At 37.0% G+C, this 23,223-nt stretch overlaps 2 protein-coding genes across 2 annotated transcripts; both read right to left on the bottom strand.

The window, feature by feature from the left end:
* Positions 1 to 10,101: 10,101 nt before the first annotated feature.
* LOC145641793 (uncharacterized) lies at positions 10,102 to 14,549 on the bottom strand. The gene is made up of 6 exons (XM_081692753.1): positions 14,417 to 14,549; positions 12,984 to 13,357; positions 12,752 to 12,875; positions 12,364 to 12,660; positions 12,169 to 12,285; positions 10,102 to 10,762 (listed from the first exon to the last, which is right to left on the bottom strand). The coding sequence occupies exons 2-6, from the start codon at positions 13,349 to 13,351 to the stop codon at positions 10,316 to 10,318; spliced, it is 1,353 nt and encodes a 450-aa protein (XP_081548879.1). The 5' UTR covers positions 13,352 to 13,357; positions 14,417 to 14,549; the 3' UTR covers positions 10,102 to 10,315.
* On the bottom strand, positions 13,566 to 17,216 carry LOC145642864 (uncharacterized). Its single transcript, XM_081694027.1, has 3 exons — positions 16,955 to 17,216; positions 14,760 to 16,822; positions 13,566 to 13,727 (listed from the first exon to the last, which is right to left on the bottom strand). Exons 1-3 carry the CDS (start codon positions 17,214 to 17,216, stop codon positions 13,566 to 13,568), a joined length of 2,487 nt encoding a protein of 828 aa, XP_081550153.1.
* Between the last annotated feature and the right edge of the window lie 6,007 nt (positions 17,217 to 23,223).

Raw genomic sequence — 23,223 nt, 5'->3', positions numbered from 1 at the left:
GGAGGGTTTTGTTCCGCGTGATGTTGGACATCGCGAAACCCAACACTAAGGATTTCTTACAGTCCTGTACTTGTCAAGTCTATTATTTTGCTAGGCAGCAAAGACTTTCTTTTGGTCATATTGAGATCAAATCTTCTAATATCTTTGATCTTTTACACTTATATGTTTGGGGACCTAATAAGACTACAACTCATAATGGTTCTAATATTTTTCTCCCAATAGTGGATGGTTTCTTAAGGTTCAGTTGGATTTTTCTTATGAAACATAGATCTGATGTTGTGCAAGTGTTTACAAATTTTGTTACTTTTGTCAAAACTCAGTTTGGGGCTATCATTAAAAGTATAAGGAGTGATAATGCACCTTAACTTTGTAAGTGAGATATGAGAAAGTTCTATGTTGATAATGGCATTTTTCATTAGTCTAGATGCACTAAAACTCCTCAACAAAATAGAGTAGTTGAGAGGAAACACAGACATCTATTGGAATCTGCTAATGCTCTTTACTTTCAATCAAAAGTGCCAATGAGATTTTGGGGTGAGTGTGTAATGACAGCAACTCATCTAATTAACAGGATGCCCTTACATTGTTAACAGTTTGTCACTCCTTACCAGAAGTTCTTTGGTGTGAAACCTTCAACTGATCACCTAAGAATCTTTGGTTGCCTTTGCTATATGTCCACTATTAAGCAAGACAGGGCCAAGTTTAACCCTAGATCCAATACATGTGTATTCCTTGGTTATCTTGCAGCTCAGAAAAGATATAGAGTACTTGAACTTACCACCAAAAAAATCCACATATCCAAAGACGTTATTTTCTATGAGAAAAACTTTCCTTACACCTTGCCTTTCACTTGATCCTGCTTAGGTTTCGACACTACCGTTTAAAATCTTCCTACCCATTTCCACTTCTGTATCACCTTTCACATTTGATGATTTATTAGATATCTTACAACCCCAACCAAATACTCTTATCCCTAGTCCACAAATACACTCTGAACCAATTGTTCCTGTGTCCCATTCCCCTTTCTTACATTGATACAGACTCTGATTCTATTGAACTCAAAAGATCATCTAGACCTAAACAGCCTCCAAACATTAGAAAGACTATATCCCAACCATATCCACTAGACACAAACCTAGCAATCATGATCAGCAGTAGTAGCACTAGTGCAGCATGATGTTTTTTTTAGAGTTAACACCAAAACATAGAGTTTGTTTCTTCCCTGGATAACATTAATGAGCCTGATAACTAAGCTACAAGGATGTATGCTACTACATATCCTAATTGGGTTGAAGCAATGGATAAGGAAATCTCAGCTTTACAGTCAAATAAGACATGGGTTCTAGTTTACTTGCCCAAAGGCAAGAAAACAATTGGTTGTATGTGGGTTTTCAAGATAAAACTCAAGGCTAATGGCACTATAGAGAGATATAAGGCTAGATTGGTGGGTAAAGGATACAATTAGAAACTTAGGATTGACAATCAAGAGACTTTCTCACATGTTGTCAAGATGGCTACAGTTAGAGCTTTGATTTCTATTGCATCAGCAAAATCTTAGGATCTTTTTCAGCTGGATGTTAACAATGCTCTCCTACATGTAGATATAGATGAGATTGTGTACATGAAGGTTCCTAAAGGCATGCCTAACCCTAAGAATGAATTCTTCCTACTTCAGAAAACATTATATGGTCTTAAGCAAGCTTCCAAGCAATGGTTTGCCAAATTGTTGAACTCAAGGTGCTTGGTTTTATACAATCACAGTATGATAGTAGTTTGTTCATCATGAAGAAATATGGTTTAATCACCCTGGATGTAATGTATGTAGATGACATTATCATCACTGGTAATGATTATGTCTCTATCAATTCTCTCAAAGCGCACCCACATCATGTCTTCACTATTAAAGATCCGGGAAAGCTTTCTTACTTCCTAGGCATTGAGATTGGATATATTTTTTCTGGAATTACTATTAATCAAAAGAAATACACCAATGAGCTTTTAAGGGACTCATGAATTACATATTTCAGGTATGTAGTCACTCCAATACCAATAAACTTGAAACTGACTGTTGATGATGGGGATTTGGTTGCTGATTCTAAGTATTACAATAAGATGGTGGGAAAGCTGAATTTTTTGTGTAATACCACACCAGATTTGTCATACACAGTTCAATTACTCGGTTAATTTTTACACTCACATAGAGTAACTCATTTACAAGATCTAAGACATGTTATGAGATATATTTCTGGTAGCTCAAGATCGAAAAAGGATTATGCTAAATAGCTTTGTATCTCCAGTCCTACAGGCTTATTCAGATGTAGATTTGGGTGCTTGTCATGACAGTAGAAGGTCAATTACTAGTTATGTACTTATGTTGTTATGTTGGGTTCTTCTCCTATAAGTTGGAAGTCTAAGAAACAGTTAAATTGTGTCAAATTCATCAAGTGAATCTGAATATAGGGCTCTAGCTTGTACTGCAAGTGAGGTTACTTGGTTAGTTCGTTTGCTTGAAGTGTTGGGCTTGGATGAACAAAGACCAGTGACTATTCATTATGATAATCAGAGCTTCATATACATGAATTGCAAAGAACCCTATGTTACATGAATGAAATAAGCACATAGAAATCGACTGTCAATTCACTCGGGAAAAGGTTTTGGAAGGTCTGATTCAAGTAGTCTCTATTCCTACTAGTGATCATCTGGTCGATGTGTTCACTAAGATCTTGCCTTCTGCTCAACTTGCAAGCAGCCAAAAGGTTGTTATAACCGAATTGCCAAGTCAGCATAGTTTGTTACAACAAATTTCCAGCTTAGCCAAAGTTTCACGAGCTTCTGAAGATTTATTAAAGATCATTCTCTTGCAACAAAATCTAGTATAAATAGCTATTATTAGCTTCCTTTTATTGTAATCTTTCATAATAAGCTAACACAAGTATTGCATGATGTATTTTTCTTTCTAGAAAACTGTTTTTCATTTTCTTCAATAACAAATACAAAGTCAAATTTCCTTTCAATATTCTTCAAATCTATCTTTGTAACAAATATTTATGGTGCTATTAGTTTACAATATTATATAAATAACTAGGTTAAAATTCCATAAAATTCACGGTTGTTAAATATTTTTGACAATAATAATACAAAAAACTACATAAATACATAAAAGATACTTAGAAATATTTCATTTGAGTATATATGGAATATGGTTGTCAAAATTTCATAAGGTATTAATAGTTTACTTAAAAAATTTGCAAAAGAAAAAAAAAAAGCGAAAAAGGCGAGAAATTTTTCACAAGGTAATGACAAGTGTAAGGGAAGGATTTGTTTTTAGTATAGGCTAATAAATAGATTCAGGTTATATGGTTTTAAAAAAAATTATGGTTATGTTAATATTCTAGGTGTGATTTAATTAGGTGTATCCCTGTTCTTTTTTATCGCATCTTGAGTGCGACTAGTCAAACCATGTGTTAGCTTGTAAAGAACAAAGTATACCTTATAACACTGATCAAGTAATGCATGTAATACTAACTAAGTAACACTTATAACATTGACCGAGAAACCCCTGTGAAACTGATGAAATAACACATACAACACTAACGAAATAATTCCCATTATGTTAGCCCCATAAAGTCGGTGGTTCTTTTTACCTAAATTTCACTAAACTTAAATTAACCTTGTAGAACTAAAATTATTTTCGTTGAATTAAATTATTTTTCTAAAATTAGATTATTTTTACAAAATTTAAATAATTATTATAGATCTACTATTGTATTTTTTATACCGATTAAAACTTGAAGTTTACGTATGTTTACCAAACTAAAATTATTATATTGAATTATAATTATTTTTTTACTGGATATTACTCCTGTGTTCTTAAAGTCTATCTCATTTTGAATGTGCTCATTTTTCAATGCATTTTTTAAACTATAATCACTATAGGATGCAAAATAGTAAAAATAAAAAATATAACAATTGAATATTAATAAACTAATTATTAACAATAATAAAATAAGATCAACCCAACATGGCTATATATATATATATATATATATATATATATATATATATATATATATATATATATATATATATATATATATATATATATATATATATATATTGAAAGTAATTTAGAAGATGTTCCTATCTTATGAATACCCCAATGATTCTAATTACAAAAGAAAAATAAAAAAGATAGATGCAATATTGATTTAAGGAGAAGAGAAGAGAGAACTGGCTATATAATCGTGGTTGATGGCTACTGTAAAGATACGCCCTTTGTAAGACTTTGGGAACTTGGAATAAGATGATTATGTAAAAGATGTATTTTTATAGGTTATCCTATAAAGGATATGAAAAATTAGAAATAATAATCCTAACTTTCACACATTTTGTTAGAATAATCCCAACTTTGGATTATTCGGGAATAATCCGAACTTTGGGGTAGCTCTTTTTCTTAAATCACAAATATCGGTAACCGGTTAAATGTTTTTTTTTTTTGTTTGTTAAAATGACAGGTGTTGCAAATTAATTGTTTAACAAATATAAAAAAAACCACCCGGCCAAAACCCGAACCACCTTAAGAAGTTCGGCAATCCGCCCAGCCAACCACCACCTAGCCAAATCGGAAAAGGAGGGGATTGGGGTTGGAGGTGGGTCGCAACATTGTCACAGGGGGATAGAGGGGAAAGTGGCGCAGCATTTGGGGAGGGGAAGGGGAGGGTAAGTGCGGGAGGCCAGCGACAGGTGGTGGTGGTGGTGGTGGTGGGGGGGGGGGTTACGGTGCGTGGGTAGGCAGATAAAGGTTTTCTGTTTTTTTTTTTTTTTACAAAAAATATTTTTAAAATTTTTCTTTTTTTGGACCAATTGCAGCTTGACACGTGGCACATAACCTGTTATAACATGTCAATGAATTTCGTTGACCGGTTTGGGATTGAAGAAAAAGAATTACCCCCAAAATTCATATTGTTCCAGAATAATACAAATTTGGGATTATTCTAGCAATTTATGAAAGTTGGGATTATTATATCTAATTTTTCCTAAAGGATATTACTTATATAACTAAATTGAGCACCAAGGGTTTGTTGTTCATAATGATGTTTTAAATTTATAGGACAAAATTTAAATTTTCAAAATATCACGTGGGTAAAGCATATTTCTCGAATATTTGAGAAAATCGACAATAGATGTGGTTCATCCCTCATTTAATTGAGGCTATAACACAAAACTATATATCCTAGACAATGTGTCAAAGGTGGTTCATTTACATACACAAACCTTCTTTTGTCCTCACTCAAAAGTGATTTCCAACAAAGTTTGTCAATTTATAAAGGCAAAAATGGCCGCAACACCTTGAAGTATGGCTTAGGTGCAATGAGCACCCTGAACTTTGCATAGTAGTCAAACACCACCAACTATAGTGTTAGGTGCGAAGCGTGCCATAAACTAACAGTTTTAAAAATAATTACTTTCAAAATATTTTTAAAAAACAAATTAAAATTGCAAACCACCTCAGCCACCACCAAAACAGCCACCTCCACCACCCTACCTCCCCTGAGCCACCAACTACACACCTACCCCTACCACAACCACCGTAACCCAAACACCGCACCCCAACCACAACAACCAGACTCGAAAGTTCCCACCCCTCAACCAATAAACTCGAAACCACCACCGGGCGAGAGAATGAAGAGGAAAAACAAGGTGTTGCTGCCCGGATTAGACCTTCTTCGCCCTAAGCCACCTCCACCACCCTTCCTCCCTGACAAAGTTATCAGAATCGGGATTCTACTTTGAATCAGTGAGTGGGGTAGAATCGAATCGGTAAAATCGAATCGTAGAATCGTGCGATTCTACAAAAATGTAAAATTGGGCTTCAAAATGTAACAAATGACTACATACTATAAACACCTACTTTTGGCCTCTTGTCCCAAAAGGAAGTGTGATGATGTTACAACATTCCGTTCTTCATGCTACATCAAAGTTGAAGTGCTTATGGACTATGAAAAGAATAATTATGAAGTAATTTGAAACCCATATTTGAGACCAAGTTATCTTAGAGCCTTGTCCGATTACTATTTAGGCCTAAAACATGTTCATACATGTTTAAACTTGATTAACAACGGACCCAAATGCGTCAAATGCAATGATTGGATCCAATGGAACCTACATTCTTGAAAACCGAGCCAAACAGAGAAACCAAACATCAAATTCGCATGCAAGGCCTATACATATGGATAGCCCTTTCAAATATCATTCCAACGGTATATTATAAGCCCAATTCCGAGCAAAACGAAGAAGTTATGATCAAAACACTAAACCGGGCCCAAAACCGACACCCTTTCACTCCAACAGACATAACTTTTTATCCAGAACATATTTTAACCTAATTAAAACGGAATTGGAAAGTAGATATTCAGAGCTTTCCAATGATATCTGACACGCCTTAATCCGACTGCGCAATCAAAAGTTATGGAAGTTTTAAAAACGCGCTTTCGTATAAAACAAACCGCAAACCAGCGCAACTCAATCAGTTGTGCGCGCTTGGCGCGCGCGACTCATTGAGATGCGCTCGGCACCCGGCGCGACTCAGAGAGTTGCGCGCGCCACCTGACGGCGCGACTCTAAAACCCTAAACCTAGATCCCTACGCCTATAAATAGGGGTCTTCGTTCAGCATTACGAGGACCGAAAATTCAGAATTGAAACCCTAGTATTCTCAATACCCTAATCTCTCAACTTCTCTTACTATCATACTACTTTTTCTTCTCTCTTCCCAAATACTTTCCAACCCTAATTGAATCCATTGAAGTCCTTGGAGGTACGAAGAAGAAAGAAAGTCCATAAACACATTAAACGGAGATTTAACATAAAAGAAGAACGGTTAGTTTCCTGAGCACTTAGATAAATCACTTTTCTTTTATTGTTTAAATAACTTTAATTAATTAAATAGTGTTGTCTGATCACTTTAAACAAACTTTTAATTAATTAATTCACATAGTATTCTTTTGTTAATCAAGAATAGAATTTGATAATTAATTGTTGTTTTATCAATTAAGACAAGGCGAATATTGTTTATTTTGTTCTTTTCACGAATATTGATTAAACAAAGAATAACGAATTTTGCAATGTAATTTTTACGTGATTAATGCTTGTAAATAAAATAAACTAACTTAGTCTTTAGGTATCACGTTGCATATATTGTTTGGTAATGAAATTGTGAAAAAGGAAGAGCTAGTAGAGGTCGTACTAGGGCTAATATAGCGATTCCCCTCTAAAGGGAACGTTATCTTAGTACCCTCGCTCCCGAACTCAATTCTGGTTTATGTAGACCAATTTGGGCATGGGTAAACATACGATTCGTGCTAATTATCCCTTGAACTCTACTTGGGAGAAAGGTATGAACGAGGTTTATGAGTTTTCCTAAAACTCATTGGCGACTCCTACTTGTTTCTTACAAAAAAGCGTGATGAGAGTATCATCATTTCTAATTCAAGGTCTCCCAAACAGTCAGAAATTCAAATCCTCATACACCCTAACAAGTGTAAAGTCCTAGGCTTTTAAATGGCCATAGGCATTTAAGGAAGGACACCCTACAATGGGATCACCCTCCTTACACATACATAATTTTATAGCAATGAGAATGATAATAATATATATTGTTAATAACATAATATTGACATACAAACATAAAATATTTTTTCAAGTAATTTCGCACGCGCATAACTTAAACAATACACTGTAAAGTATAAAGTCGAATTATTGGTACACATTCTTAACCATGAGAGTACACGACGGTTGTTGTTAAATTATGAAAAAAATAATGTTGTTGACTCATAAAGTTGTTTTCCCTAAACCCATGCATAATAAAAAAAAAATCCAATAATGATAGAAAACTAAGTGTCAAGTTAGTTCATTTAACGAGATAGCTAAATAATGACAACTACAACAAACTCATGCTATAAAAGTGTTTTTATATGCTCAAAGTTGAGTTCATGAGACTCATGAATACATTATTATGCCCACAAAATTTAAATGGTTGGATAGAATCTTAAAAGTTATTTAAATTGATGTTTCATAAGCTTTATTATGATTTAGATTGAATAATATGTAGTCATTGACTAAAGTTAGGTTCAACTATGACACCCTTACACTCTTTAGTATATAACATAAAATATATAAATGATATAGGTACAAAACCAATTCTATTAGATTGTAGACTTCAAGAGCTTTCCAATGACATATTATAAGCCTAATTCCGACTTCAGAATAAAAAGTTATGGGTTTCGAAAAATCAGGTTTTTTGTAGGAGTAGAATCGTAGAGCGATTCTAACCGATTACCGATTCTATGAGCGATTCTACATCATATTGATTCTACCAGTGATTTACATCATTTAGGTGGATTAGGATCGTAGAATCGTACGATTCTACAATGTGAATTGTGATTTTAATAACATTGCTCCCTGAGCCACCAATCGCACACCTTACTCACCATAACTATCTGAAACGAAACCTCATCCTTCTCTATCCTCACTCCACCCTCCATTCTTTTTTTTTTTTTGATAGAATACCGTCCATTCTTACTATACTACCTAATAAAGGGAAGAGAGACTTTCCAAGTAATACCTCAAAAACTTTGATGTTAATAATAGCCATCATTTTCAACTTTTTTTTTATTTTTTATTTTTTTTTTCTGAAAAATAGATTATGATAGCTATTATTAACACCAACTTTTTTTTTTTTTTTTTTTTCAGGTATTATCATTTTTTTTATCCAAGTCATGTATATCACTTAGCCTAGTTGTTAAGTCTTAAAGTAGTCAATACATGAGAACATATCTTATTTATATTAACACGGAGTTACTTTTATTGCTCCTTATAAAATAATGAAAATTGATATACACGTGGCTGTAGCCAAGCGTAATTATATTTAACGAAATAAATTGATATTTTTAAATTAACTCTTGATCTTATCTTACATGAAATTGAAAATTATTTGTTAAATGGTTATATACTTACTACTTTGAATTAGGCTTGTACATGTCATCACTTGAAAATTTATAGTCTGATTGATTAATAATATAAAAACGGACACTTGAGATAGAGCCGTAGATAAGTATGATAAGTAAGAGTGCTTTGTATCTTTTACGACACTATTGATCGCATTATTATGCACTTGATCGGCAACAATAGTATGCAAGCTTGATTGTACTTTAGGATATGAACAAAATTTATATGTTAAGAATGATACGAATGTTAATGGGCATAATGCGTCAGTCCTATTTCAACACCATTTGGCTTGTACCATGCACTAGAGAACTTGCCAAAGAAGGACCCTTGTTTTAACGATTATTGTGGTCCTTCGCGAAAATAATTATTGGATGTTCGCGTAAAATGATACTCCGTACCTATCTACATAAGGCATAACAGCTGCTCTTTTTTTTTTTTTTTTCTTTTTTTTTCTCCTTCTCTCTCTTTTTACAAGGTAAAGAGACGAATCTTATTAAATCAACATATGTTAGTAAGTATAAGAAAATCATTACTACTAAACAACTTCTAAAGGGATTTGATTCTAAGGGGGTCAAGATGCTAAGAGGGTCAAGACGTTCAAGTCATGAGACCAAAACCTTACCACTAGGCTAACTAAGCGTTGCTCGGTAATTGCATACTTTGGTGGACCATAATTGGTTCTCTTTCAACTGACTACACTTTCGTTTCCCATACTTGCGCATTGCCTCGTGTTTCCTTGCATCAAGAAGAGGCATGAGGACTACGTTTTGGTTAGATGAATTAGATAAACGAATAAATGTACTTATAGTTAATTTGAATGAAGTTATTGAGTAAAGCACCTCCACCTTTATGTTCTTCTTTACTACAAGTTTAGAACTTCATAAAATCAACACCAACTAATAATCATAGCTTTAATTGATCTCCTTAGAGTGTCTCAGCAAACTCAATATTCATCGGTTTTCATCAAACCTGATGCAGTAGCACACTTTTTATCCATTGGCAGTATAGCAACAGTAATGTCTATCAGTTTCGCTGTGATCAGCCTATGATAAAACATATTCTTAAGAATCTTAACTGCTTTAATTCGCATCCGGACTGAGTTAACTGCATCTTTCTGGGTGTAGATTAGAGGTAATGCTGGGAAAATGGAAGCACCCATATCACCATCAAAGTTTTAAAGCCAGTCAGATGGGCAGTAACATTACAAGTCATCATTCCATGTATTTACACTACTAGCCGATACATGTAGAATCAACAACAATAATAACATAACTGTCGTAGCATAAAGTAGCATCAATGACAAACTAAAATCACTCTACACTTGCAGAATCGGACACACCACAGAACTTCGACACGGCTTTTATCATTATTTTCCTCATCTCATCTAGGTACTCCCGCTGTCTCCTCTCATTCTCTTCACGCTCCTTCTGCAGCCGCTCATCCAATAGTCTCTCCATCTGTGCCTTGAAAGCTTCCAGCTGTTGTTGGTGCTGTGTACTCAGTTCCTGGCACCTCCTCTCATTTTCTTCTCGTTCCCTTTGTATCTGAGAGGACAATTGAGCAACAGATGGGTAGTAAGTGTTGGATGAGCCGCGAACAAGTCGGGAGCGCTTATTACCGTAGTACATGTCTACACTGATTCCCAAACCCGGTACTGTCCCTCTCTTTTTACCACCAACCGTATCCAAAAATATTTGATTTGGATCCTTCTTAACACCCTTCTCCTTACATTCCTCCACTGCCTTTAGGTAGGCATCCTATTATATTAACAACCACAATACAAGTGAAAGATTTAGATTCGAAAAATGGCCAGAATGCTTATATCCTTCCCATTTTACATGTTTTTAATCAAATGAATGAATTAACATCCATGACATGCTAAATATACTTGGTCATAATTTTCTACAAATTGAAGCAACATGAATATACTGCATATAGGGAGCATTTATGATAAAAAGGAGTAAAAATAGCCAAAATAGCTTTTACCTTTTCCACTTTTCATGTTTTAGCGAAAAGCATGATCTAACAACTGTGACTAACCAAATATACTTAGTTATGAGTTTCTATAACTTAAAACCCCATGAATATACACATAATATAAACTAAGATTTAAAAGCATAAAAGAAAAAAAAGTCTAAAAATAGCCAAAATGACTTCTATCCTTCTCATTTCCATTTTTTAATTTAATCAAATGAAAAAATTAACAACCATCACATGCCAAACATAGTTTGTAGAGCTTCTATGACCTGAAACATGAATATGCTAAGTTACTAAGTTTGGGTCTTGGGGAGCATATAGGGCCAAAAAGGTTAATAAATGCCCAAAATGGCTTCCACCTGTCTCATTTTCCATGTTTTTAATCAAATGAATAAACTAATACCCATGGCACGCCAAATATACTTTACGAGCTTCAATGACTTTGAAACATGAATATGCAAAGTTACCAAGTCTTGGGAGCATATAGAACCAAAATGGCTTCTATCTTTCCCATTTTCCAAGTATTTAGTGAATTGAATGATCTTAGACCCATTATGATCTTGTATAACTTGAAACCACAGAAATATGTAAAGTTACAAAGTTATAAGAGCATATAGGACTAAAATTGGACAATAATGGCTTTTACCCTCCATACATTCCATGTGTTTTAGTCAAATGAATAAATTAACACCCATAACATGTCCAACATGCTTAATTATGAGTTTTTATACTCGTAACTTAAAACCACATGAAAATGCCAAATTACTAAGCTTTGTTGGCATTTAGGACCAAAAGGACAAAAAAATATGACCAAAATAGCTTCTACATTTCCCATTTTCTATATTTTTAGCCAAATGAATGACTAACACAGTAACACCCACGACATGCTAAATATATTTTGTTATGACTTTGTATGACTTGAAACCACATAAAAATGCAAAGTTACTAGTTTTTAGGGCATATAGGACTTAAAAGGTCTAAAAATGACCTGTATCCTTTCTATTTTTCATGCTTATAATCAAATGAAAGAACTAACACCCATGACATGTTGTTATACATATATTTAGTTATGAGTTTTAAAGGCGTGCATCACATAAACATACCACGCTAATAAGGTTTGGGAGCACGTAAGACCAAAGTAGAAATAAATGGATAAATGCATGAAACGCGAAGTTAACTTAATTACCGTGATCCGCTTAGCTTTCGAACTGCATGGGACACTACCTTTGCCAGGCACTTCCTTAAAATGCGTTTTGAGGTATAGCTCTGCCGCGTTAGGAAGTACGCCATTACTCTTGACAGCCTTGTAATTTGAAGTATTTCAAAGTTAGCAAAAACAACAATGCTACTTAAATATGAGTTATATCTATCTTAATCTTACCAGCCGCCTAGCATGCTCCTTAGCTGAAATAGAACCTTGGAAATGGGACGGTTCAATTGGATTAGATAGGGAACCGCCCCTACGGTTCTTTTTAGCTTGCTCTGATTTTGCTTTGAATGTAGGATCTTCAAGGATTTTCATCCAACCTTCATGTACATGTTCCGCTAACCATTTCGGCTTCTTACCATTGCACTTCTGAGTGACATAGTAAAACAACTCCCTCAATCGTTTAGCAGCTTTAATGGAATAAACCCTCCTAACCTCTGCGTCTAACTCAGGTCTCCATGTGAATTGACGCTGCAATGTCGGACCACATTCACACTTTCAAAATTAAACAATAATGAAATTTTAATCATTTGTCCACAATAAGATATAACATGCAATTAACCTCAAACAAGGTCCACCAATGTGCTTTTGTGACTTCATCCACCTCTGTGTAATTTCTATACGGTTCTCGCAAGTATCCCTGAAATATTTCAGTAATGGACCGACTAACGCGGTTGTCATCAAACCTGACATAGAAGGAAAGGGAACAATTAGGGTGCATTTGCGGGCGGAAACGATCATACAATTACAGTCTTAAAATTACAAAAACATTCACAAACCAATTTAATCCATACCAAAAGCCATCGGGGTCCAACTCCCTGGAATGGGGTGAGGATTCTCCTTGCTCAAACTGAGTCTCAGAAACTAAGATTTCGGTAGCACCAGCATCCTGGGTCTCCTGACTCTCCTCTTCATCTAATGATACAATTAGGGGTGTGTTTTGCGCGGGTACAGGCTGGGAACCGCTACGACCCTGTTTCTGGCCGCCACCAAAACCTCGTGATCGGCTTAACATTTGTACGGGTTCAGTAGCACCAGCATCATCCTGGGTCTCATCTTCGTCTAATAGTTGAATTTCCTGTAAATTTTGCGCTGGTATAGGTTGAGAACTGCTACGACCCCGGTTCTTACTGCCACCAAAACCTCGTGATCGGCTTAACATTTGTACCTGTTAAAGGAGTTTAAAAAATTGAATGAACACCCAAATATGTTTGGTTTGTTTCCAAAATCCAGACAAACAAAAGGTTTTACAATATCACCATAATTATTGAGAACTCAAGCATAAACAAAATAAAGGCATTCATCATATCTCAAAAACTAATACATCTATACATATCAAAACTAATGTCAAATTCCACATAAAGTCAGCACTACACTCAACAAAACAAACGAAGATCATCGTCCTCATCATCACCACTATCGCTTGAATCAAAACTAAACTCATCCTCTACGTCATCCAAAAGGAACCCCTCGACAACATCATCATCACTTTGAGCTTCATCATCACCAATGTATTTCCGGTGCAACTTGAAAAATATCTAAATCAACGGGAGTGACCTATCCTTCATCTTAAACACAGGTAGGGTGCGAAATACACCTGACATATTCGGTATGACAACACAAAAGGAACGTACTTTGAGCATTTCTTCGTATGGTTGATCTCAACAAGTTTGCATTTTTCATGAATGTTCATTCCTTTTACTGAAACATCCACTTGAATTTGAGCAACACTGTCATATACACTCCAATATTCTTCGTATGGTTGATCGCTACAATGTCATATACTCTCCAATTTGACCCCCACAGTGGAAATGAAGGAAAGTTTAGGCCTTTTTTAAAAAAAAATGAAGCAAAATTAATTCTACTAAGAATTAATCCCAGCTATTTCGAACAAAGACTAAGACTACCCTATACTAGCACCCCTATAAAACCAATAATAAAATGAAATTAAACTTCAACCCAGAAAAATCACAATCTAATTTAATAGTTCAATTCTAACATCAATGGGTTCTGCAACACATTAGCAACCAAATTTGATTCAACTATCAAGTTTCTAGCAATATAACCGCTGGTTATGATCTTTCATACAATCAGTAATTAGAACCAGTAGTTCAAAATTTCGAACCCTAAATTTACTAGACTGACAATTAAATTTAATAAATTAGATCAACGATAAACACTAGATTATGAAATTGACATGATCATTACAATAGAAACAACAAATTACCTCAGAAAATGCTTCAATGGGGTATACAAGTATCAGAAGGCGCTTCAATGGAGATCGTTGAGTGCGCTTCAATGGAGAACTGTGAAACGAGGTGTTTTTTTTTTTTTTTTTTTTCCTTATTCACAAAAATCACAATTCACAATTAATGCTGTTCAATACTTCAATGGGTTGGAGCCCCATTAAAACCTTAACCCGGCCCAGGTAAAAATGGGTCATGTCTATCCAATAATAATCGGGATGAATCTTATTTTATTTTTTTTTTATTTTTTTTATTTTTTTGACAAAGAGAACAAAGAAATTAAAAATGTAAACAAAGGAAATGACGACAACGAGCTAAACTCGCCAGAAGATGAGCATAACCAATCTCTGATCTTGAAACCTTCTGAATATGAAATCCACGAAAGCCTCCAATTATCTGCCTAATTTCACGTAAAATCCAAATTACGGAAATTGAATCTGTCGAATGACGTCCAATCAGATTCGGAACCGAACTGCAATCCGTAAAAACTTTGACACTGGTGAAACCTTTATCCCTAACCTGACGCAAACCCAAAAGGCAGGCATAAAGCTCAGAATGAAGGGCCGAGGAAGCAAAACCTGCCTGTGCCCCTCCCCCAACAGATGGAGTAGATGAATCAGAAGATAAGAACCAACCCATACCAGCACGTTGATCCATGGCGGTCCAAGCACCATCAAAAGTAAGACTAATATCATATTGGGAAGAAGGCTCAAACGAACCTAGAACATGTGGCTTAGAACATCCAAAACCAGGAGGACACGAAGGCTGACAAAGATCTGATAAATCTCTAGCCTCCTTGCTCCGAGAAGACCAATTAGCAGCAATTGCCAAAATCCCAGCAGGAGAATAAACCTCCAAACGGAATCGAAGATTATTCCGAGTTAACCAAACTGCCCAGAAAAAAGCCATGAGCTCATCCAAACCATTCCAGTCCTTGGCCACTGCCAACTCAGAAATAGTAGTAGTTAACCAAGTATAGAAATCTTGAACCACAGACAACGTTCGAATCGCCTCCAAATGATAAGAAGCTCGAACCAAGCAAATAAAATCACATTGTTGGAAAATATGAGCAACTGTTTCAGTGTGGAGATGACAAAAGCTACAAGTAACATTAACAGGAACGCCTTTCAGAGCTAAAATTGTCGCCGTAGGAAGACCATTATGTAGAATTTTCCAAATGAAGATCTTCCACTTTGGAAAAATAGGAAGACCCCAAAATTTCTTCCACCAACCTGGTATTACATTAGGTAACAGATTATTATGAGCCCAGGTTTGAGTAACCAAATGAGCATAAGCAGATTTAGTGGAAAATAACCCATCCCGAGTGAATTTCCAATACACGAAATCATCTATTTCTTCCGGCGGTCGTTCTAAGGCAAGAATAGAATCCGCCACAGGAGGAGGAAAAAGCTGACGGATACGAGTACTATCCCTGGCTTGGGAAATAGGATCAATAAGCTGCAAAACCAAAGAAGGAAGCCCAACTTGGGAAACAGAATCCTTGAAACGAACAGTAGCCCCCGGAAGCCAGTTATCAGCCAGAATCTGGACCCGTTTACCAGAGCCCACTTTCCACATCGTCCCGTGAGAAAGAGTGCGGGCTCCATCTAATAAACTTCGACAACCCCAAGAAGGACGAGGAGGAGAAGTAGAAGCTTTGTAGTTTATAACAGAAGGATACCGAGCATGGTAAATCCTTGAAACTAAAAGTTGTGGATGATGAATTAAACGCCACATTTGCTTAGCAAGCAAAGCAGAATTAAAGGAGGGAACATGGCGAATTCCCAAACCCCCTAAACCTCTAGGAAGATGGAGGGTTAAAGAAGAAGATAAGGCCAAACCTCTAGAAGAATTGTTAGTCTTCCACCAAAACCTAGTTATAAGATGATCAATACGGTCGGCGATAGTCCCAGGGAGCTTGAAAACCGATAACACATGATTTAGAGACGCAATGACCACCGTATTAATAAGAACTAATTTAGGTGCTGCCGACAAATGGCGTGAGCTAAAAGCAGACAACCGTTGCATCACCTTGTCAACCAAAGGCTGAAATTGGACACACTTAGCACGACCCAAATCCACCGGGAGACCCAAATAAGATCCAAGTGAAGATTTAACTTGCATATGCAAGGCCGAACTTAAGAATTCACGGTAATCCTCCGGAGTATTCGAACTAAATTTAACAAAAGATTTTAGAACATTAACCATCTGACCAGAAACAGTGCAAAAACGATCAATCACACCCAAAAGCTGTGAACAGGCATCTGGAGTTACCCGAAAGAAAAGGAGCGCATCATCTGCAAAGAACAAATGGGAGACTGAAGGAGCACGTCTGGAAATACGTAAACCATGAAACAAACCAGAATCCTCAGCCTTTCGTAGCATGACTGAAAACACCTCCATGCATAGAACAAATAAATAGGGAGATAAGGGATCCCCCTATCGTAAACCACAAGCCGGCTGAAGAATAGAAGAAGGTTTGCCATTAATAAGTATCTGATACGAGACCGTTGAAATACATTGCTTAAATAACTGTATCCAGTAAGGCGAAAATCCAAAAGCCTTAAGCACATCCCAAAGAAAATACCAGTTAACCCTATCATAAGCCTTATTCATATCTAATTTCAAAGCCGCTGAACACAATCTAGAAGTGGAGGAATTCATATAGGTAAGGATTTCATGCGCAATAAGACTATTATTTGACATCAAACGACCAGGAACAAAAGCGGATTGAGCCTCTGATATCAAGAGAGGCATCACCTTCCGTAATCGAGCCGTCATGCATTTAGCAATACATTTATACAAAACATTACACAAACCTATCGGCCGAAACTAGGTAGGAGAATCCGGATGTTCAACCTTTGGTAAAAGAACCAGAAAGGTACGATTCCAATCTTTAAGCATATAACCTCGAGCAAAGAAATACTGGATAGCAGATGTAACTTTATTACCAACCACCGACCAATGAGATTTAAAAAAAGCAGCAGAGAAACCAACCGGTCCTGGAGATTTATCATTACCAATATGAAAAATTGCATTTTTAATCTCATCAGCCGAAAACGGAACCATGAGCTGCTGCTGTTGTAGAATAGATAAAGAGGGAATGTCTAGGTCATCCCAAAATCCAGGAACGGAAGTGCTAGGAATCTTCTGACAATTATACAAGTCCGAAAAATGACGAGTTAAAAGATTCTCAATCTCCAAGGGATCAAAGATCCAAACTCCTTGATTAATTTTTAGGCTAAAAATTTTATTCCTACGCCGACGCTCCTGAACTGAAGAAAAGAAAAGACGGGAACTGGTATCCCTAAAAGCATCCCATCTCACTTTAGATCTCTGTTTCCAATAAAGAAATAAAGTATGAGCCTGAGAAATTTTCTGATCTCGAGTCTGAAGGAACTGAGAACCTGCAGAACCAGAATCCAAAGACTGAGCCTGCGACCCCACAGAATCCTGCAAATCTTTCCAGTCAATACCCCAAGATCTTTTGTGTACCACACACCAGTGCATTAATTTATGCCTAAGATGCACCAGTTTTTTAGATAAAAGAAACATTTGGGAGCCTAAAAGATTAGTGTTCCAAGCAGACTCAATCAAAGAAGACACCTCACTGATCTCAAGACACCAATTCTCAATACGGTAAGGACTTTTCTTATAAGAAAGAGGGGGCGTCTCTTTAAACACAATGGCCGCATGATCCGAAAAAAGAATGGGTTGATGAACTATCAAGGCATCCGGATGATTTTCTAACCAAGAACTAGAGGCATATCCCTTATCATGTCTTTCAAAGGTAGGATGTCTCAACTGGCCATTAGTCCAAGTAAAAGGGGATCCCGTAAATGGAATGTTAACTAGGCCAGAAGCAATTTTCCATTCTAAAAATTCAAAACGACCAGAGATTGAAGATACCCCTCCTATTTTATCAGATAAATACTCAACTTGGTTAAAATCGCCTAGTAAAACAACATCAGGGTAATGATTTAAAATTTGTGTAAGTTCATCCCACACATAAGAACGTAAAGAAACATGAGGCGAACCATACACAAACACTACATATCTTATTGCCTGACCTGGAACCACAACCTTACAAAAGATAATATGAGGCGAAACTAAACTAGGTACAACTGACACCGGGGCAAACCAAAAAACTACCAAACCCCCACTAAGGCCTATAGCATTCGAACCACAAAACCCATCAAAAGCAAGGCTAGACAACTTATTTACAGCAGCATTTACAGACACTAAGGTTTCCATTAAAAACATGAGATCGATCCCAAAAGCGCGGACTAGAGATGACACATACGGAACTTTAGGGGAGTCCGCAGAACCAAGGCCCCTACAGTTCCAAGCTGCCACATTCATGGTGGCATTGGTGGCCCAGATCGGGGAGCCACCTCACCCTCAGAAGGAGAAGAGTCCGAAGCAGAATCAGTACCCATAGAAGCACCTTTACGCTTCTTCAAAGGTTTGAGACATGAGAATATAGCAGAATTTGCATCCACAATAGTCAGAGGAGGAGTAACTGGTTCATGAGCAGACGCAGAACGTTTGCGAGAACATCCCTCCTTCACCCAAGACCACACTTTATCTCCCTTTTTTGCTAATTTAAGACATAAAGGCTACTTTCCCTTAGTTTTTTCCATTTTGACTGAGGAAACCGAAACTGGAGACGAATGAGCCAAAGGGTAGGAAGAAATCGGAGGTGAACAGTCCATAGGTACCGGAGTATCCGCATCCATCGACGGAGTAATCTCGGAGGAATCCTGATTCAAAGACAACTGTGCATTTGCAACCTCGAACATACCTGAAGAAGAGTCCCCAACATAACCAGAAACATTACCCCGATTTCCCGTTGCCATTTATGAAATATCCGGAACAGGGGAAGGAATTACAAGAGGAGAGTGCGGAGTATTTTGAGAAGAACCACCCATCCAGTGGCTGCAATCCGCCCCATACGGGTCCGGGAATAAAGGCCCCGAGGGCCCTATCGGCGGTGGAGAAAATTGAACTCCAGCCGGAATATTCACCTTGGGGAAATTCCGGCCATACCTGGCATAAGGATCCGGTTCACCGGAACCGGAGATAAAACCTTGGCTCGGGTTTCCCACTGGAGCATATTGTCGAACAAGTATTCTTTCCAAGTCTTCTGATTGAACATGTGAATCAGTCTGCTGTGGTTGCAAAGGGGCAAACCTTAGGTCCATTATATTAGGCCCAGAGTTAAGCCCAAAGTCGGTCAGAGGTGGACCACTTGAGTGACTGGGTTGTTTAAATGAAGAGGCCCAACTTGAGAGAGAATAGGATATTGGGTCACAATAGTAGAGCTGTTAATAAGCACATGATGTTGTTGGCTAACTGAGGAATTATTCGAAGATGAAAAAGACTCCAAAGCAGCTGCTGATGTATTAACTGCCGAATCATGAGGTGTCATGACTTCATTAACATTAGAAGGATGACCATGAAATATTTGATGAGGCAGCCGCACCGCTTCATGTGCAAATGGATGAATTTGACCCACGTGACCCAAGTGATTACATTGAAGCTATCTATTAGTTAAAGGAGTACCTTGACAGGTTCCTTGAAATCCTTGCGCATGAGAAAAGGAAAATCTGTGAGGTGCACGTAGACCCTGTTGACGTGGCATTCGAACCTCTAGGGGAGGTTGCTCCGCCCTGAGAACACCTTGCTTCCGCTTCCACACCTCATCCTCCACCCCCTGGGAAGCCGCCAGGAGTGGGATTTGGAAACAAACCAGGCAATGATCTGGCTGGGTAAAAAGGTGGAGGCGGAGAATCCCCAAGATCATCAAAATTGAACGCTGAGTCCGAAGGGTGTGAATCCCCTGAGCTATTCGAATCATTATCATCATTATGGCCTCCGTACCATAATTGAGTAGTCCAAACCTCCGGAGTCGGTCGAAGACCACGAACTTAATTTGAATATAAAGGATTATCCGTAGGACCAAATAAAACACGTGCGCCGCTTTCGTGGAGGTGACGATAGCGACGTTCCAAGTGAAAATTGACTTCATCTTGTTCCCTATGACACGTTGTCCGACCGTGTCCGACAAAACCACACTTTTTGCAGAATCTCATTATTCCTTCGTATTTAAATCGAACCCACGTAGCACGATTTCCATAGGTCGGAAAATAACAACCAATAATAATAGGAACATAAAGATTAACAAGTAATTTAACACGCGGTCGAGGTATAGGAAACTAACCTTGAAGCTCTTCCCTGTCTGTTACCTCACCTACACGAGCAAGAACAGATTCAACCACCATAGGAGTAGAGTGTTGAATCGGGAGGCCTTCAACTGTCACCCACATATCAACCAAGTGTAGATTTAAATTATCAGGAACCGAATAACCGCGAAGACGTTGGAGCACCATGAGACTGCCCTTAAAGTGTACCCAACCCCTCATATCTAGTTGCAACGCATCTTCCTCCGTGCCACAAAAGAAAATAAAATCAGTACCATAAGGGCGAACTATCACCGGAGCACGAAGATGCCAGAAACGCGAGACTAAACGTTGTACTAACGAAAGTGAAAACTCACGGTCGTCCCAAAACCGACCAATTATACAAAAACTCCAATCCAAAAAGCTAGTTTCATGGAAAGGAAGAGGTTCTCCAAATTCGCCTACCCTATGAAGATAGACAAAAGTATTAGGAAATTCATAATCACTCATCTTGAGCAAAGATCGCAGCAACTTACTAAGAACTAGAGAACTAGGAAGCTAGAAACTAATGCAAATAACAGAGAAAGAAAAGAGGAACAATTAAACAAGGAACTGAAGTTGAGCTAAAAAAAACAGAGAGGATTTTCCTTTTTGGATGAATCTTATTTATCTTACGAGTAATGCAATAATGCTTCCTCCATTTATTTAATTGCATCACTTTTAGAGCAACTCCAATAGTTGTAGCAAATATGTTTGCAATTTTCAAAAGTCTCTAGCTAGTAGCTACTACTTTGACCATTAAAGCTAAAAAATACAATTAGTTTGGCCTTGTAATTTTCAAAAATCTCTTGCTATTAGTGTGATCGTTGGAGCTAAAAAATACAATTAGCTTGGCCTTGCAATTTTCAAAAGTCTCTAGCTACTAGTTTGACCATTGGAGCAAAAAATACAATTAGCTTGGCCTCTAAGCCAATTAACTTGACAAACAAGTTTCCAAATATTGGAGAATAATAAATTAAAATAATTAAATTTCTAGGGCTAATTGAGAAAGTCAATCTTATTTAATTAGCTAGCTAATAGCTAACCATTGGGGCACAAAGTAGCTATAAATAAAGTTAGCTTGAATCATATGTGGCATGACAAGCAAATTTTACCATTAAAGCTGCTAGAGAGAGAGAGAGAGAGAGAGAGAGAGAAAATTTATTAACTAAAAGCAAGGGAAAGTGATGCAACTTTTCTATTTCGAAAGTGATACATCTAATAAAAAACGGAGGAACTAATACTTCCGTTTATTTTATTAGATTGTTAAAAAAAAATTCAAAGTTGAAAAAAATGAAGTTGAGAAAGTAAAGTCAAGTCCGTTAATTATTCGAGAACATATGGAGTGGAGTATTTTTTTTCTTCATTTTATTAAACACTAAATATCTAATGCATTAGTCCATCTACATCTAATTTTTTTTTTATGAACTATTTATAGAGAATAAAATTAATTAAGCCTAAGGATTAATATTGTTTATACATGGCACAAAGTAAGGGGTGTTCAAAAAAACCCGACCTGATTGTCCCAACCCGATTACCCGATGACCCGGTAAATATCCGATGGGAAATTTGGGAGAAAAAAAACCGTTTTTCAGGTTGCGTACCCGACCCGGGAAAAATGACTATTATTCAGGTCGGGACATAGGCCGCATTTTTTAATTATCGGGTACCCGATTTCCCGCTAATAAATTAATATCTTTAAAAAAAAAAAAAAAAAAAAAAACCATCCCTCAACCTAAGCCCAACCCATTTAGAGTGTAGACATTCAGTTTGTCAGTTAAGGTTCTCTCTCTCAAACGCTTTCATGCCTCTCTCTCTTCCTGCTTCTCTCTGTTTTTACTTTCTTAGGGTTCTCTCTTTCTCTCTCCACCTTCAACAACCTCCATTAATGGAAGATCCACTCCCTTACGATCCCCACCCTTCAACCCCTTTTCCCATCCTTCCTCTCGACCACGCCCACCTTCTCTCCTCCGAAAATTTCATCGCATCCGAAAATTTCACCACATTTGCCGTCATTGAAGCTCTTGGATCTGCTTTAACCAAAAAATACTCAAAGGGTATGCCCGGAAACCGCTACTATGGTGGCAACGAGCATATCTATGTGATCGAGACTCTTTGCCGATCAAGGGCACTTGAATGTTACAGGCTAAACCAAGAAAATGGAGTGTTAATGTTCAGCCATACTCTGGGAGTCCGACGAATTTTGCGGCTTACATGGCTGTGTTGAATCCGCACGACAGGATTATGGGGCTTGATCTTCCTTCAGGTGGGCATTTGACTCATGTCCTCATGGGTATTATACCACTGGTGGAAAGAATATCTTTTCAACTTCGATTTACTTTGAGATTTTGCCTTACAAAGTGAATTTTCAAACTGGGTATATTGATTATGATAACTTGATAAGCTTGAAGATAAAGCTTTGGACTTTAGGCCTAAATTGATTAATACAAGTTAGTAATTAGCACCACTACAAAAGCGTGTTTTTTGGACACTTTATAGGCATTTTTTCGATGCTAAAAAGCGTCAAAAAATATTTCTCGACGTTGCTAAAAAGCGTCGAGAATGCG

Source organism: Chenopodium album, chromosome 8, assembly GCF_948465745.1.
Source record: "Chenopodium album chromosome 8, dcCheAlbu1.1, whole genome shotgun sequence".
Taxonomy (NCBI): domain Eukaryota; kingdom Viridiplantae; phylum Streptophyta; class Magnoliopsida; order Caryophyllales; family Amaranthaceae; genus Chenopodium; species Chenopodium album.
Note: the sequence above shows the minus strand (reverse complement) of the source record. Positions and strands in the feature narration are given on the sequence as shown.

Excerpts from the sequence above, each read along its gene's own strand:
- LOC145641793 (XM_081692753.1), bottom strand. The coding sequence starts at position 13,351 with ATGTTAAGCCGATCACGAGGTTTTGGTGGCAGTAAGAACCGGGGTCGT. Across the intron at positions 12,876-12,983 it reads TTGGACCCCGATGGCTTTTG|GTTTGATGACAACCGCGTTA; the intron begins GTATGGATTAAA and ends CTTCTATGTCAG. Across the intron at positions 12,286-12,363 it reads AGGAGCATGCTAGGCGGCTG|GCTGTCAAGAGTAATGGCGT; the intron begins GTAAGATTAAGA and ends TCAAATTACAAG.
- LOC145642864 (XM_081694027.1), bottom strand. The coding sequence starts at position 17,216 with ATGACGGCTCGATTACGGAAGGTGATGCCTCTCTTGATATCAGAGGCT. Across the intron at positions 16,823-16,954 it reads GATACAGTTATTTAAGCAAT|TCATGCTACGAAAGGCTGAG; the intron begins GTATTTCAACGG and ends AGGTGTTTTCAG. Across the intron at positions 13,728-14,759 it reads TTGGTTATGCTCATCTTCTG|ATATTTTTCAAGTTGCACCG; the intron begins GCGAGTTTAGCT and ends CCGTTGATTTAG.